This window comes from Clupea harengus, chromosome 19 (assembly GCF_900700415.2).
Source record: "Clupea harengus chromosome 19, Ch_v2.0.2, whole genome shotgun sequence".
NCBI classification, from domain to species: domain Eukaryota; kingdom Metazoa; phylum Chordata; class Actinopteri; order Clupeiformes; family Clupeidae; genus Clupea; species Clupea harengus.
Window position 1 is genome coordinate 26,581,068 of NC_045170.1, and position 18,372 is coordinate 26,599,439.

The window sequence follows — 18,372 nt, forward strand, 5'->3', positions numbered from 1 at the left end:
GAGTTGATAATTTGTTTACATGCTTTCTGTGTATATAGATGCTTAGTTGAGTGTTTTGTTTCTGTTTTCTATTTGATTTTATATTTTATTGTGATCTCATTGTACAGCACTTTGGTCAACGTGAGTTGTTTTTAAAAGTGCTTTATAAATACATTTGACTTTGACTTTGACTTTGATTTGAAATAGCTCTGCTTACTTTCAAAGTGCATGGTCCAAGTATGTTTGAGTGGACCAAACTGAACTCAAGTCAGCATAGTGAAGCAGATAGTGGGAATGACACTAGCCACCTCAAAAGCATCTTGAAAAAGCAACACCTTTAAAGAATCTGGGTCTGATGCAAACATGACATTAGATCTAATGATGTATCCATCAGTGACATCACGGAGTGTACAAAAAGGTTCAAACTCTGCTGAGCTGCACTTCCATCTTGCTATGAGGCTTTCCAGTACTGGAATGTATTAACAGTGCCTCTTCTGTCCTCTATAATTGTACCCAAGTGGGACTTCAACAGGCTGAACATAGTTATACTGCATCTTGTAATATTGCAGCCTTCGATGGTGTGTAGTTAAAGGAGCATTTGCATGTAAGGTGATGGAGATAATTTGCAAACACTGTTAATTACTTAAGAATGTATGAATCATGTGCTTATGAAATGGCTTTTCTCTGTGTGTGTGTAACTTAGAATATTAGGTGCCACTTAGTCTGCATATGTACAAGAGCATGTTTAGACCAGAAGTGATAAGAAGGGTCGAACTGTGCTTCTTCCGACCTTGCAAAACTTGCCTCGGACGTCAGAAATCCACTACGTGGTTATCCGTGCTGAACGCTCAACTTCTGTCTATATAAACCTTGTGCTATGTGTTTATCATGGCTTCACTTTCAGCCTTGTGCTGGGAGTGAGCCCGATTGCAATTGTTGTTTGTCTAATAAATATACTTATATGCAGCTCCGGAGTCCTGAGGTAACTAGGGTGAATTTTCACCTAACATAAGGCCTCATGCATAGGGCTCTGCTCATATGCACTCTTTCCAAGACATCTTAATGGGACACCATACTGTTCAAGTTCTCCAGGTGGCACATCCATTGTATATTCCTGTTGAATATCCTGAAGGGTTTTCAGTTCATTTTGCGATCTGTCATTGTGGAGGATGGGACTAAATACTTTGCCTGCAAACCCAAGTAAAACAGAGTTCAACTCTCTCATCTCGCAACATCCTTCCTTTGGTCTGCATTAATCAAATCAATTAGTTCAGGTACATTATCTGTAATGTGTGCTTCTTCAGCTGGAAAAGACTGTTCTGCTACCCCACCCAGATGAACAGGTGCTACGTGGGTGACGTTGCATTCTCCATCTGGAAATATGAGATGAAAAGGATGTCTTCAAGTTAAAAGTCTTAGAACACAGATCACCACCCAAGTGAGAAACAAGACCTTTAACATACACATATTCTCTGCTGCAAACATTCAACATAGACTTTAACTGTACAGACACAATCTGGTTCTAAGTTTGTCTGCTTCTCGGTCTGGGTCTGTTTGTGACATATGAACAGCAAAACAGTTGAATCTTTATGGCCACATGAGAAAAAATACATTGTGAACATGTCTGTGTGATCTGCAGCGCTTCAGGTATTCAGTCAATGAGACGCATTTAAATTCACAAACATTACAGGCCAACATAACAGCAAGACCTCCTTATCTAATCTTGCACGAGGCAAATTGAAATTGTTCAGAGAAAAGCAGTGTGCCTCAGTCTGCTCAGCCTTACAGAAACCGCACTGCCAATAATCAAACGTTGATCAGAGTGAGGACACAGGAACACGTACGCACGCACACAGAGTACCTCCATCAACTAAACCTTTCAACGTGATGCAATATGCATGCAATGATAAATGTGCCAGGCCCCAAATTAATTTGCCAAACAAGCCATACAACAACCAAGTTAGCAGGAAACAGGATTGAACATTTACAAGAACTTGTCACGGTAGCCGGTTAAGTTATCTCACAGACGGCTAATGTTAGCATTTGCAACTATTTGATTCAGCCAAAGGCTAAAACTGGGGCTAGCATAGCCAAACTCTGCCCAATGTCCACTGAAGTCTTAAGTAATGGTAAAACGTAAATTACCGGTATTCAAAAGTGAGTTAGCAAAATATTTCTGCTTTCAAGGTGCCATAAGATGCATTTATTCAGTATTTGAAATTGTTTTGATGTCTACATAGAAGTTATGCGAGTTTGGTCAGGGCGAAAAATGTCCAGGTGTGGTTTTACAAAAATCATCAGCCCATGGGGCTGGTTCTGGGAGTTCACTGGGATCCTTGAATACCTTTCTCTGTCGTTCTGATATTTTAGAGAAGTCTATTATGTCTGTGTTGTAGACATTTTAAACCACCTCTCACTACCATTATCATGTACGTCTCTCTGATTTGGACGCACTTTTACCCATTTCAAGTCATTTTATTTATATATCTTATTACCTCTAACTGATCTTGACACCTTTTACATTACATTTATCTATTACCTTTGTCTGATCTCCACACTAAGGTTATTTATGTTTTAACTTTTCAATCTCTCACAGTTCGTTCTTGAGATCGCAGTGCTTAGTCAACCCGAGCCCGACCAGAGGTCCCCCATCTCACTCGTTTCGGGAGGAGGTTGAGGCCAGGGAATTTCCCTGCGGTGATCAATTACTGGTTCAGGGGTCCAGGCACCTCAGTAATGCGAGATCAGTCTTATAATTAGATATTAGTCATATCTGTGTTGTAAACAACCTCTCATGGCCATTCATTTCACATCCCCATCTAAATGATCTAATTGAGATACCTCTTTCGTATACCCCTAGCTATGTCTGCCTCCCAGAGGACAGGAGATAGCTTTCTTCGTCTCTCACCAAGGAGACCGGACTATACCCCTTTTCGTAAACCTAAAAAGGTTTGTCTCAACCAACCAGGAGAACGGGAATATATCTCGCTTATATATCCTTAATGTTTTGACTTCAACCAACAAGGAATCAGGAATATCCCCTCTTGTATATACCTAAACAAGTTTGTCTCAACTAACCAGGAGAACAGGAATATATCTCTCTTGTATATCCTAAGCGCTACCAACTGTTAGTGCACACACAAGGACAAACAAACATACCATATACTCACACACAGCCCGGAGTCCAATCCCCAGTCATGTTGATTCCATCACCCTTGGCTCTCCTCGCTGGCAGGCCCAGGCCTCCTTTCAATTCAAGGCAGAGGTCTTTAGAAAAAAGAGTCCTATACTCCCCTGTGCACGGTTCAGATCCTGATGATTAGCCCAGCGTGAAGCGTCGATCAGGTTGTTGGAATCCCCAATTATGTTGGTGGAAATTCACTCAAGTTTACCGCAGGAGTTGCATATAAGTATATTTATTCTTTTAATATAATATATTATATATTTATATTAGCTTGTCGGGCTCACCCATGTCATGGCAGGCCAGAGAGCGACACGGACCCACTCTCAGAGAGAGAGAGAGAGAGCCCGGGCTCACTCCCAGACTGCAGCAGACGAGAGAGAAGCAAAGCTAAACACATCACACAAGGTTTATATAGAAAGAAGTTAGTGTTCTCTGACGCCAAAACACTTTGGTCAAAATAAGAGAAACACAACAAAATACAATTTAACAGCACCACAAACTGCAGTCTCCAAAATAAGCACACAGTTTAATCAATAGCTCTCTAAATTACTTTAAACAGATACTGAATATTATAAACTTCATGAAGCTAACAGTTATTGCAGGGTTGGTGTATTAGACTGCATCAATTTTAGCTAAGTGTTCCTAGTAAACTGGCAACTGAGTGTATGTTACCATTGTGCCTTGTTCACAGACATACTTGAAGCAGATCTGCATTTGATGCTGCTATTTGAAGTGTACAGGTTAGAATGATCTCACGGCAGTTGCATATTTTGAGTCAAACAATAAATAATTGCTTTTTCGTATTATTAACTACTAACCAACATAACAGGTCTTGTTGAGTTTTCATGTCTTATAGCAAACAAATAAAACCAGGCCTTGTACCATGTATGATACCATTGTTTGAGCTGTAGATGTCACATACTGAGGCAGAACCTGTGCAGTTAAGCGGCTCGTCATGCTCCTGAGCGGCAGAAATGGTTCTGCCATGGTTTAACAGACCGCTTACTTCAGTATGATGGCGACGAGGAGTGTGCCACATAATTTGGCATGTACCCTGTAAACCCTGTAGACATGGTATAGGCCTAGGACACATAATCATAATTATTCAGATTTTTTAAATCCTCATGGGATCGGTGCTAAGCCTACCCAGAAGCTGGTGGTGAAGAAACCAAAGTCATCAGCCAGAAATGTAAATGTATGCAAATCTACACTTTTGTCAAGCATACACAGGTGATGTTCTTTTATCATTCTGAAATAAGATACACCATTCTACATTCGACAGAACAAGGATTACTGAATCACTAGCCTGTGGCGTGGCTTGCACATATGCGAAATTAAGAGACCGTCTTTCTTACCTTAACAAATTACGTTAACCTATAGTTAGGTAACAGGACAGTTTTGCTGGTGACTAGCAATAAAACGCCAACCAGACCCTTCTAGGATTCATCCAATTTAATCCACACATGAATACAGGGGATCCAGTTAAACCGTCACATACCTTTCACTGTGCTCTACTTCGGTGCATTTTACTTTCCAATGGTGTAGATGGTATTTTTCTCATCAGTGGCACCTATCGTTTCAGAGAACACTGTACAGAGTCATAGTTACACCAAAAACCTTGGTTTGGTCCTAATTACCCATACCCTTGAATTTACACCTAATTGCCCTCGAGTTTACATTTATGTGATTGTCTGAAATTGTAAGAGACATCTGATAGGCTGCAGAGAATGGGGTTAAAAAGTTCTGTTCAACAAGATTGGGGAAAAAAGAAAATGAAATCGTCAATCGAACATCACTGTGTTTATTTTCAGAGTAACAAAAATAATTACATATTTTTGTTCTAGAAGCTTCTAGATATAGAGAACACTCCACATGAACATAGCAGAAAAGAATCATGTTGCACAAACAGCACATTTATCCCCTTACAGTAAGTTGAGAGATAGGGTACTTGTTGGGTAGATTTATACATATACTCAGCTTGTCATATGCTGCAACTTTTTCTGCTTGCAACTCCTTTTCTGAGCACCTACCTCTTATTTTTGTCAAAGGTAGTCTGGCACATTTTGCCTACTACTATCAAATGCAATGTTTCCCCCGTAAACAAAACATACACTATGTTCACTTAATTGTAGTCATGTTAATTATTTCCACACTCTCTCACAGTCACAGACATTTGGTCTTTGACACGTCATACACCAGGCAAACTGCCAGGCTTTGATTTCTCTTTGGCAGCAAGAGCGCCAAAGCCACTGAAAGCCTTTCATTTTCTATGTGAACCAGCGTCTCTCTGTGGCGAGCAGCAGCATGACCACTGGTGGTAGGTCTTGGGCAGTGTGGGTGTTAGAATGAAGTTGAGGTCCAGACAACTTTATGGTAATGAGCTATGACACAGCTCGGCGGCAACCAATTCAAAATTAGAAAACAAAGCCTATATGACCCTTAGTTCCCACAAAACATTTGTTCTGTTTATTGTCTGCAATGACAAAGATGAGAGATTTAGTGTTTGGAGTTGTTTAGGACTTGTTTCCCAGGTCTGTATGTGTGATATGGAAAACCAACCAAATGAACAGGGTGTCCGAAATTGTTGTTGTTACTACAGAATGTTATATATACTGATCAAATTAGCTTAGTTCATAGGCTACACTTAGGGAGGAACATTTGCAAAGTATAATGTTGTCAGCAATCCTCATTCAAAATTTAAGCAAGCACAAAGTGTGTGTATGTGTGATACCAAAATGTGTAAAGGTTCCTGAACATTCTAGCTGGCCTACTAGCTTCAAGGCATTGTTGGCAGGGAAACTAGAATTCATTTTGACAGCCTCGCCGCTTCTGGTGTGAACGAAGAGTTAGAGTAGCAAAATGTAATTTCCAATAGTATGGTATAACAGGAGTGTGTGTGTGTGTGTGTTCCATAATGAATGATGTGGCTGAAGGAAAAATACACAACTCAAGCACATACTGTAAGGGATCTACAGACAAATGTCTCCCAAACACACAAAATTCAGACCGGATCTAACTGGTGGATAAGCTAAGGTTACTCAACTTCTGTTTAAGCTCCATAGAAGTTTTATTCCTCCTCCCTATAATTTGTTTATGGGTTGTTTATGAGAATATTTCAGGCTTTCTTTAATTAGTCATTGTTTTTATTCCTATTATTCTCAATATTAATTATTATTTCTGTTATGAGTTGGAGAGATCAGTCGAGTGTCACCCATGTGGCGTAAAAAAGGTAAAAGTTAAAGGCCAGGTTTTTATGCTTTTATCCAAAGCAACATAATGCTATATACACCCTGCAACTTGTATGTACGCCTGATGTATATCTGCTCCATGTATGCTAATATATTGTATGTTTTAAAATATTTATTTGATTCTGTGTATGAATGATCTGCCTGCCTCTGGATTCTCTTGTCTCACTTAAGCTCCCCCCTCCCCAGCCTGTCTTTATCCCTCTACCAGGCTGGCCTCAAGCGGCTGGGACGAAAGGAGGAGACGAGTAGAATTGCTATGGCGTCGTTCAGTCGTTTAATTTGCTAAAAAGAAAAGCTTGGAAGGCCTTGTAAGGGGTTGTTTTTGTTCCTGGTATGTTAGATATTTAATCCTGTGCTTACTTTAACAGAATGACAGTTCTGATATAAAGACGTGACTAGATAGCCTAGCACCTGGCGCTCTTGCTAACTAACTCGCTAGTCCAGTCTGTTACGCTATTTCCACACTCAAAGCCAAGCAAGCATTTCGCTTTGCTGGCATGTATCAGTACAGTTATGCTGTGAAAACAGAATCCGCTATATATGCGCTTATCAATCAATAAACCAAAATCATCAAGGTCGTCTTCAAAGCATAATAATTTACAAAATACGCAAAACAGTACATACAACAGCCACCCTCCAACAGAAGACCAAGAGAGAAGTATTGATTGCACAAGGACAATTCTTTCAATGGAGTGACTTCATTTGATAATTTAATCATTTCCGGGAAACCGCAAAGACGTCAGTGAAACACGTAATATTCAGTCTACCACGGAAGGCCTGGTGGGGCACATTAAACTCTGTACGGGTAGCATCCGACTCGTCAGTGAAACTACACACAAATGTACTTTCTCAATGAACACATCTCATCAATAAAATCACAAATGTTACCACAAATTAATGTACCACAGTGCAGGAGTTATCAAGCAGTATACAATCAATGTGGTCTGCAACTGTAATAACACATCCACATTTCAGAGCAGGGAAACCCATTGCTTTATGGGGTCCTTACCTACAGCGAAAACAACACTTGTAATAATGCAAAAGACTCGCTTGAAAAGAAATGATGCGTGACGATCTTTCATCTGGGCAAACTTATCAATAACTTTTCAGTCAATCCATGAAATCATAATTGATAGCAAGTGTATTTGACCTCTGTTGCCCCATGGTATTTCCTGTACATGTCTAAGTCCTTTTCAACATTGAAAAGTATCTCTCTGCAGTTGCCATTGCCGTAGCGAGTATGAAGTTTAGCAGTGACACTAGCAGTGCCATAAAACTGACCTAGAGCGTTTTCTGTCCTTTCCAGGCTGAATGATGCTCATATCCTCTGGCTGGTGTGTTCCCAAACATGCAATCTCTAATTGTTGCTCTAATGGCAAGGTACTACATTTAAGTTATCATTTCAACTTGCTTCATTATATTGTCTTTCTATAAGAAGTGGCTAGCATAACTGTGATGAATAACAATGGATAGCTGTGTAGCAACCATAGCCAGTAAAAGGTAGCAACCTTAGTGTTTTCAACTGCTAACTTGGTTAAACCAGAGCCCTCTATTAGAAATGATCTGGTTAAACTGGCCGGCTGGCCCCATGCTCAGCAAAGGAAGACAGCAAGGACTGACCTTTTCTCAACCGTTACAGGAAGTTATTTGGGATGTATCGGACAATGCTACCAGCGTATGTAATAAACATGCACCGGCCCCTAATGGTGAGGCGCCCCTGGTAATATTTCATATCCATTGCAATGTGAATAATCCCAAATGGCGAATAAACCAAGCAAATAATTTAAGGACATTTCGGAAACTATCAGATGACAGATCAGATGAGTTTCGGTGTCTACCTTGCCTAATTCCCTTTTTGCGCTTCCAAAGTTCAACACAAACCAGGTGACCAGCTCGGAGAACAGAGAGAAGAGGTCAAAGGTGGATGACATCGAAAGAAATGTATCATCTACTTCAGATCATCTCTCTGTTATAATAAGGTTGCATTCTAAATTTGCAATGAAGTTTCATACAGACCATACACGCTAATAAGATAAATTCGATTTTGAGACGACTCACAGGAATATGAGTATGTAGAACCATACAAGAAAACACTCTAGTTACAGAAATGTGATTAGTAGAAACTACAAACAATGTGTGTGACTGCAACTGGTGTATGCCTCAGTAGAGTGTGTAAATTAGTTTACATTGTGCACACACACACTCATATGATAAACAGTACATACAGTATAACCAACGTTTTATATGATCTCTGCTGCGATCTTGGACTGGGTTTTAACTACATGTCCCTTTTAGTTGCATTTTAGTTTGGTTTGAGGTCGTGCTTTTAGTTCAGTCTGGGGTCGTTCTGTCTTTATTTGGTCAAGTTCACTCATTCAATTTTGTTGCTCTTTTATTGTGTTCTATTCAATCAGTGGTTTTATGCCATTCTCTTCTTACCCGTTTTCTTTTGATTCAAAAGTGTGCTTGCTCATCTATCATGTTCATTTAATTTTTTCCCTTTTAATTCCTATTTCTTTTTATCTTTTATGTTCATTTTATTTGTCTGTCATTTTAGTTTTGGCCATTTAACTCTTATTCATTTTACTCATTTACTTAGTTTTGTTTGTAAATGTAGTTACCTTGACTGGAAAACATTTTGGTTCAACTCCTTTTGTTTTAAAATGTGCAATAGAATATAAAGTGACTGGCCAAGATTTGTATTGACTACATTTGACACACACACACACACACACACACCCACACACACACACCCACACACACACACGCACACGCACGCACACACGCGCACACACACACACACACACACACACACACATTTTATGTTCACCAATGTATGTAATATGTACTGTTTATTATATGTGTTGATAACTATTCTGATGTATATTTTAAAACAATTATGAAATAAATAAAATGGACAAAATAAAATAAATATATAACATGTCATACATATAATAAATAAAATAATAATAAACAAAATGAATATAAAAAAATAAAACAGAAACGATTCTCTTCTCTTTCTGAATGGTGGACAGAGATACCAGAGATAAATTTCATATATCATACATTTTTCATAGATCATATATATCATATATTAGAACTTGGTATCATAACGTTCTAAACTTTAAGGCCTGCATAATTCTGTCTTCAATTTTCTCTCACCATTCATAATGTCGACTATATAATTCTCATATCTGAATTTATCCTTCTGTTTTGACATGTTTGTTTTAGTCATTTTGTTGTTATCTTCTTTAGTAGGGAGAGCAGCAAAGCTCCTGTGTTTCCCAGCACATGGCAGTGTTACATGTCTGACTGTTGTATGTACTGAATGGTTCTCTGTGTGCAGTATGGATTCAATATCTATTGTGTTTACAGTTACGGTACATTCTACTTTGTTTCCAGTGTTTGACAAATAAACATCATAGAACTCCACTTTATATTCTTGTTTAATGCTTTAACCCTGAAAAGTGAAGTTACTGTAAAAAATTCCAATAATAGTTGATTTGCTTCAAAAACTAGGTGCACTATATTTGCCACAATGACATTCATACATTTGTGCATTACATAGCTAACTCATGTCATCATTTAGGTAGGGACATAAACAATGTTTTCTCTCTGCAGACAAGCCTATGAAATAAGCTGCCAGCTTCTACCAATCCTTATGATATTTTGTGTCACCAATTTTAGAGTTGATAGGCTGATAGGCCTCCACCACTGTGGTGTGGTCAAATGGGGCAGAGTCCGTGTAACCTAGGTGTCATTACCCTATTGGAAATAGATTGGACAATAGTAAGTATAGCAACTTCTCAATAGTGTTGCAACTTCCCGACAGTGGGGAAACGAGGTAGCTAGATGAATATAACAATGGGCCTGCTATTAGTTATCTTTGTTGTGTCTTCAAAACCAAACAAAAATGCAAACTCTTACAGTTCAACTGACTTTTCCATTTTGGCAGAGCAGTTCCTTTGCTGTGTACGCTGTTAGTTCCAACCACTAACTGCAGACCATCAACTTCACCATATTAGCCTACACACTAAATTGTGAATTCAGTTATTTTTCTGAAAGTATTGCAAGCACTAACATAGTTAGCTAGAACCTACATAGTCAAGGGGTGGCTGTTGTAATAGGGTATAGACTGCTTACATTTCAAGAACATTCAGGCAAGAGAGTGGTCATAACCAGTGTCATCATACGGCTCCATTTCAGTGCAAACATAGTCATTGTCGCCTGTCTTCACAATGGGAGTGAAGCTACATTTATTTTTGACTTGGCTTTTATTAGAGAATGTTTGTGTCATTTAGCTTACTGCATGGGACTGCATTCTATCTGGCTAATATCTGACATTTTATGGTGAAAGTAATTCTATTTCATTAGACAAGCCATTCGTAATTTTAGTTCCCACCAGTATCTTCTGTGGTGCCTTTTCCAGAAGGTTGAAAGGGTATGCAGATGTGTGGGTATGCAGAAGTGCAGTTTCACTCAATTCATGGGGGAGGGTAACCTTGTCTTTCATAAGAACCCATTAATATTGTCCTCTCTGCAGCTGCTCAGATTCTGAAACCATCACAAGTCACGGCTGAAATGAAGGGGTGGCCAGTCCCATGCCCTGCTTTAACACGTCACTATCTTCAAATTAACTCTTAATCTGTCTGCTTACAGCTGGGAGAGAGGAAGGGAAACATGATTGGTCCACTCTACTCAAAGGCAGATATTAATCAGCTGATTGACGGTGGGGGAAAGGCAATACATCACTAAAAGCAACACACACACACACACACTTACACACAGACACACATTGTTCACCTGTCACTGCCCACATTACTTCCTCTCCTTAGCTACCTCATCCCATTTATTTTTATCTTTCCCTATCTTCACTTTTCTGTACATTTTTTTTCCACACCAGCTACATCACTCCTTCAGTCTGCTTCTCCATTTACCTCTCCCTTTCACTACTCTCAGTCTCACTCTCTCTCTCTCCCAACTCCATTTCTCCAACTCCCCCTCTCTGTCCCCCTCTCTCCCTTACTTTTGCATGTCACACTGCAATAGGAGGACAATAGATGGGTCGCTCTTGGCCGCCTCTTTGAACTCCTCTAGGGTGATTTCATCGTTGTGGTCTTTGTCCATCTTGCTGAAGATCTTGTCCACACGTTGTTGTGGAGTTAGTCCATCCTCATTCATCCGCATCATGATCACTGTACCAACCATCTTGTATATTGCCTAAGACATGCAGGAGAAAGGGAAAAAGGAGAAATATGAGAGAGATTGTGAGGTGGATGAATGGAGAGAGCTATGAGGTGAAGAAATGACATCAATGGAAGTGACGAGGACTTCTGAAGACAGCCAGAGACAAGAACATGAAAGTTGAACCATGCAGTATGTATATTTGAAGCACAAACAGAGGCACAAAAATAAACAAACAAAGAGAAATTGGACAAGGACAGATGAACAACCCTGCCTATTTGGCACATGTACAGGGAGGCTATCCACGGCATACGCCTACTCAGTCACACAAGCTAATCAGTGCACAAACATCACAAATGTCATCCAAAACTGGTAATGCTGCTCAATTGGTTGCCGTGGTGAGGCATTGTTGTCTGAAAAGCTTGAAGCTGGTGAAAATGAAATGGCAGAACAAGAGCGCTGAGAAGTATCTTTACTCCCAAAGTGTCAATAATAGCCTTTTTTCACCTCGAAAGAGAGCAGCTGCACCTACATACATTACTGAGTGCATATCTTCACATATCTTTGGATATCCTTACATAGTTCTTTATATTAATGTATTCTTTATCTACTTTTCTTCATATTTGAATTGATTTATTCTATTCACTTGTGTATGTCTTGTACTTTTCCTCCTGCTTATATTCATCATTTTACTTGCTATTATTGTATTAGCAATTTGCTGTTGTTATTATTGCTATTGTTATTGTTGCCTATACCAGGTAATGACTCCTCCAAAGGATCTCAAGTTCTACACACACACAGTTTTCAATTACAGCCCTTGGAAAATAATAGGAAGGATGGCGACAGCAGATATCAATTGTTTAGAAGTGCTTTGATAAAACTGAAAATTACAAATTGCCTATCCCAACTGTCATTGTGATGAGATAAACGTGAGGTAATTTTGAGTTGTGGAAAGATTTCTCAGGGATGGCTCAAAAATCAAGTCTAGACTAGCCCAACCCCCCCCCCCCCCCCCCCCCCCAACACACACAAACACTAGTTGAGTTTTTCAGGAATCGATTCTCGATTTCTAAAATTGTGCACTTGTGCAAGCCTTAGTGTCTAAAACGTTTGCACATTACTGTAAATGCAGCTACACCCACCTCAATGATCTCTAGCATCTCCATACGTGTGATCTTGCCGTCTCCATCCAGGTCATACATGTTGAAGGCCCAATTGAGTTTCTGCTCAAAACTTCCCCGTGAGGTGATGGACAGGGCACAAATGAATTCCCTGAAGTCAATGGTGCCATCCCCATTCTTGTCAAAGGTCCGGAAGGCATGCTGGGCGAACTTCGAGGCATCACCGTATGGGAAGAACTGAGGGATATGAGCAAAAGAACAACTAAATGTACACAATTAGGGGACATTTAGGAGATTACCTTCAGCTGCTATTGCCTGAGAAAAGTTAGAATGACATACAGAGTCTGCTTTCAACCCTTCATACGTACATCAAGGAATGGTCATGGTTACCAGTGATCATGGAAAGCCCTTCTGTTAAAAATAAATTCGGCCCCATAAACTGTGTTTATCTGATAGTGCTTGTTCCAAATACTGAACCATTTTCACCCTGGGGAGCAACCTTACTAATTGCAGCTTTGAGACACCTGATGCTGAACAAACAGAAGAGTGAGAGGCTCTCAAGCTAAGGGGGAAAGAGCCCTGCTCTGTAATCATTTATTTCAATATTTATCGTTCAAAGTTCAGGAAACAAAATGATATAACTGATGAATTGTGTATTAGGAAGGACTGTGGACCTACAAGTACAGCAGAACATATCATTACTATCTAGATTGACTGTTTATGTGTTGCTAAGCCTGGATAGACACAGGGCCACCCTTGTGAATATTATAAGGTCAGAAAGATGAGTATATGAAGGCAGAGTTTTTTTGCCTACTTTGACATAGAGCTGTTGGAACTCATCCAAGTTCAGGATACCGCTGGGGCAGTCCTTCAGGAAGCCTTTGTACCACTGTTTGAGCTCGACTTCATTGAACTCTGTGTTCTTGGACAAGTCTTCCAGCACCTCTGGGGCCAGCTTGCTGTTGTGTTTCCCCATCCTGCTGCACCTGTTTTGGATGCAAGTGGACAGAAAAGTGAAGATCTAAAATCATAATTCATTAAATGGCATTCCAAACAGGCGTTCAGGAGGAAATGTCTCTTAGCCCTTCACGTCATTTACTCCCAGTTTCTTCTTCCATTTTTGGCATTTGGCAAAGAACAAGTTGAACAAATCAATTGGGGGCATGTGTAATAAGGTTCTACTGAGAAGGACTAAAGCATACACAAGACACAGGGGAAATAACTCACCCAATCATTCCATAGCACAAACACAGGCACAGATAACTCATAAGGACATGGGAAAAATACCTCACCCATTCCTGAGGTGTAGAGCACATAAATAGGACTTGAGCGTATGGTATGTGATGTGTGTGTGTGCGTGTGTGTGTGTGTGTGTGTGTCTGTGTGTGTGTGTGTGTGTGTGTGTGTGTGTGTGTGTGTGTGTGTGTGTGTGTGTGTGTGTCTGTGTCTGTGTCTGTTACTGCTTTGTCTATTGCCTTCTGCCATCTACTCACTCTCCTGTCACACATGTACCCTCCTCCGGGACATACTGTGCATGCAAACATACATACGCACAAACACAGGCACACACATATCACCTGGAAATTCAATGAAATGCTGACACATGATATTAGTTTGGGGACTTATTCAGGTGCAACTTGTCTTACCCGTCATATTCTTTTATTATTTATGGTTATTAACTGTCTAGGAAGCTTTTGTTGCATCCATGGTAAAAACATGAACAATTTTGCTGAATGTCTCTATGAGAGACCTAATACAATATTAAACCCCAGTCAATCAGTCAAACACAATATTAGGATCAGTACAAAAGAATACAAACAACCCAGCGGGAGGTAAAGTAAACTTATGCTGCTGTACATGTATCTGTATGTTTATAACTATATCTATATGTATATCTATATGTAGGACATGTCTTGTCTTATCTGTTGTTGTGCGTGTGCACTTTATATGTTTCACCGTGGGAGAGTGGGAAACGTTTTGTCTTAACATGCAAAGTAATTGACAATAAAGCTACTTTGACTTGACTTTGTAATGCTCTCGGAGTGAATGCCATTAAAAGGAAAGATGAAACTGTAGAAAGACAGTGAGATATGGCTAAAACAGAGAGTTTAAGTTTGGCATTGAAACACTTGCATTGTAATGAACTATCCTCTATGGGCCTGACGCTCAAGAAATAGCATTGTGTTCTAAACTCTGGCAACAACGAGTGTCAGACGCCGTCAGTGGGCGTTTCCCCCTTAAAAAGACTCTGGGTCTCTATTGCTTTCCAACTGTATTTGAGAGGATATCTAATCCTATGTAGAGAGCCATGGAGTAGTTTTTGTCTCCCTAAGAGATCAAAGTGGCGTCTATTGGTTTGCCAACAGGCCAGTGTCTGTCTATGGAATTCTCAACCCACACATATGTAGCCTATGCTAGGTACTATAGCATTATATTCAAGACTAGATAATACAATTATCCTGGAATGTATATCATCAAATGTCATGTGAAATTAACCCGGGAAGATACTGTTGCAGCTAACCAGGCACCATACCAAAAAAAGTCTGGTAAACAGGGCTAGTGTTACCTTGTGAAGTAGTCTCTAAAGCCAGTCTCTAAAAAGCTAGCGTCAGTCTGCTATCATAACATTTGCTAACTGGATAGTGGGTTGACGGGTATTTAGGTTAAAGTTATGGCATTTTTCACCAAGGATACACAATGTATGGACAATGTTTCTCATCAAGTGTTAAATTATCGATGAAAACTCCTCTTTGTGGATGAGAAGTACCATTGAACTGGATTACATTGGATTCTCTTCTTCTTTTTACATTCCCCTTATGTCCGGCCACGCCCACATTCCAAGATGTGTTACCCACTGGATCTATGCAAATAATGTATTTCTTGTCCCTCCCATCAAACCTCTCCCCTTCCACGTCAAAACAGAAACAGTAAGTTGACATTGAAAAGAACTGACATAAAAAAAACCTCGCAATGAAAAAGGCTGACATGAAGAAACAAGGAAAAATACAATGGACCTCATTCTCACTACAAAAGTACAGGTTTGTTTACCCTCAGTTACTTCATAATGTCATTTATTATCTCTCCGTGTTTTGATTGTAACAGCTTCTCATTGTTTAATTTGGTGTGACTCCAAGGATACTGAATGTCTGTTTTTATGTATCATAGGCACACAGAAAACTGTGACCTGCACTGATGTCGGTGTTGGCACCTTAGCTGTGGCCTTCAAAGCATCACAGCCATTCTTAACATCTACACCAATAAAGAGGCCAAGTAAGAGACCTCGCTTGGAGAAGGAAGAGGACAGCCCCGGAGAGCCACAGGACGTTCCCTATGATCCTGATGACTGAGACAGCCAATGTGACGTGAGTGACTCAATATTTAATCTAAATATTTTAATTATCAGTTGGATTACATTCCTCCACTTATTTTAGCTGTAGCAGCATGGAAGTTGTTTGTGAAATCTTTGTCTTTCTAATAGAATGGAATCTTCCAACCCTGTTCATATGACACCTACATACTGTATATTATCTATGAAAACTGCCTCCTGGAGCTGTTTGAGTTGTGCCCTGTGTGTCGGTGGGTGACAGATGTGCAAACAAGAAGGGTTGGCACATTCCTCTCTGTAGAACAGCAGTTCCCACAGTGAGAAAATGGAAGAGTCAGCCTATTATTGGGAGCACTCCTGTTGGGAACATCCAACTCTCAGCTGCAGTGTATGCCACTGGTGCCTCATTCTTCAAAGTTGAGAAGGTGATTGATGAACACTTGAACTTAATTCACAACTTAATTCACTTGTAGTAATTCATTGAACATAGTATATCACATCAGAATTTGTGGAGAGAAATTAATATACAATCTGAAAAGCAGTACTGAAGAAAATAGTCCTGTGTCTTTTCTGACCTCAGATCTTCTGGGCAATGCAGCTGAGGATGTTTCATTATGACACATTTCGAAAGCACGGCCGGTTGTACATAGAGCCTGCAATCGTGCACAGCTGGAAAACATTCCAAGATGGCATGTTGGACCAGCTAAGTCAGCAACAGAAAGTCATCCTAGGTGGTGACTTGAGGGCTGACTCACCAGGTACGTAATACTGACTGTTACTTTTTTATGAAAATGTCTTAGTTTAGAACAAAGGGTTACTAAGAAAACAACATATCATACAATGACATGTGAAGGACAGTCTAAAGCACAGTCTTCTCTTTGCTCTCGGCCACCTATCACTAAAGCACAGTCTTCTCTTTGCTCTTGGCCACCTATCCACCACACAGTCTTCTCTATGCTCTCTGCCACCTATCGGCCACCTATCACTAAAGCACAGTCTTCTCTATGCTCTCTGCCACCTATCGGCCACCTATCACTAAAGCACAGTCTTCTCTATGCTCTAAAGCACAGTCTTCTCTTTGCTCTTGGCCACCTATCCACCTATCACTAAAGCACAGTCTTCTCTTTGCTCTTGGCCACCTATCACTAAAGCACAGTCTTCTCTATGCTCTCGGCCACCTATCACTAAAGCACAGTCTTCTCTTTGCTCTTGGCCACCTATCCACCTATCACTAAAGCACAGTCTTCTCTTTGCTCTTGGCCACCTATCACTAAAGCACAGTCTTCTCTATGCTCTCTGCCACCTATCGGCCACCTATCACTAAAGCGCAGTCTTCTCTATGCTCTCTGCCACCTATCGGCCACCTATCACTAAAGCACAGTCTTCTCTTTGCTCTTGGCCACCTATCCACCACACAGTCTTCTCTATGCTCTCTGCCACCTATCGGCCACCTATCACTAAAGCACAGTCTTCTCTATGCTCTCTGCCACCTATCGGCCACCTATCACTAAAGCACAGTCTTCTCTTTGCTCTTGGCCACCTATCCACCTATCACTAAAGCACAGTCTTCTCTTTGCTCTTGGCCACCTATCACTAAAGCACAGTCTTCTCTTTGCTCTTGGCCACCTATCCACCACACTAAAGCACAGTCTTCTCTTTGCTCTTGGCCACCTATCGGCCACCTATCACTAAAGCACAGTCTTCTCTATGCTCTAAAGCCCAGTCTTCTCTTTGCTCTTGGCCACCTATCCACCTATCACTAAAGCACAGTCTTCTCTATGCTCTAAAGCACAGTCTTCTCTATGCTCTCGGCCACCTATCACTAAAGCACAGTCTTCTCTATGCTCTCGGCCACCTATCACTAAAGCACAGTCTTCTCTTTGCTCTTGGCCACCTATCACTAAAGCACAGTCTTCTCTATGCTCTCGGCCACCTATCACTAAAGCACAGTCTTCTCTATGCTCTCGGCCACCTATCACTAAAGCACAGTCTTCTCTTTGCTCTTGGCCACCTATCACTAAAGCACAGTCTTCTCTTTGCTCTTGGCCACCTATCCACCACACTACAGCTGCAGTCACAGCCTCCTCCGCCTGCCCTCGATCATGATGAAGGACTGATGGAGACACAGAATACAGATGGCACAGAGCGACCACTATCCCCTCCACTGGAGGACATGACTCAGGCCCAGTTCTGACACTGGATGAGGGTTAAGATCATCTATATTATCTACCAAGGACACTACAATCACCAGTAGAGTCACCAAGGACACTACAGCAGAATATCTGCACTTATGCCTCTCATCATCCACCCTCTCTATCTCAACATCACCAC

At 40.6% G+C, this 18,372-nt stretch overlaps 1 protein-coding gene across 1 annotated transcript in view; it reads right to left on the bottom strand.

The window, feature by feature from the left end:
• Nucleotides 1-4,943: 4,943 nt before the first annotated feature.
• hpcal4 (hippocalcin like 4) overlaps nucleotides 4,944-18,372 on the bottom strand; it is a 31,420-nt gene continuing 17,991 nt past the window's right edge. The window contains exons 2-4 of the mRNA XM_031585797.2: nucleotides 13,531-13,702; nucleotides 12,738-12,953; nucleotides 4,944-11,631 (exon numbers count right to left, since the gene is read on the bottom strand). Coding sequence (XP_031441657.1) covers nucleotides 11,434-11,631; nucleotides 12,738-12,953; nucleotides 13,531-13,692 — 576 coding nt within the window. The 5' untranslated portion in view covers nucleotides 13,693-13,702 and the 3' untranslated portion in view covers nucleotides 4,944-11,433. The remainder of the gene's footprint in view (nucleotides 11,632-12,737; nucleotides 12,954-13,530; nucleotides 13,703-18,372) is intronic.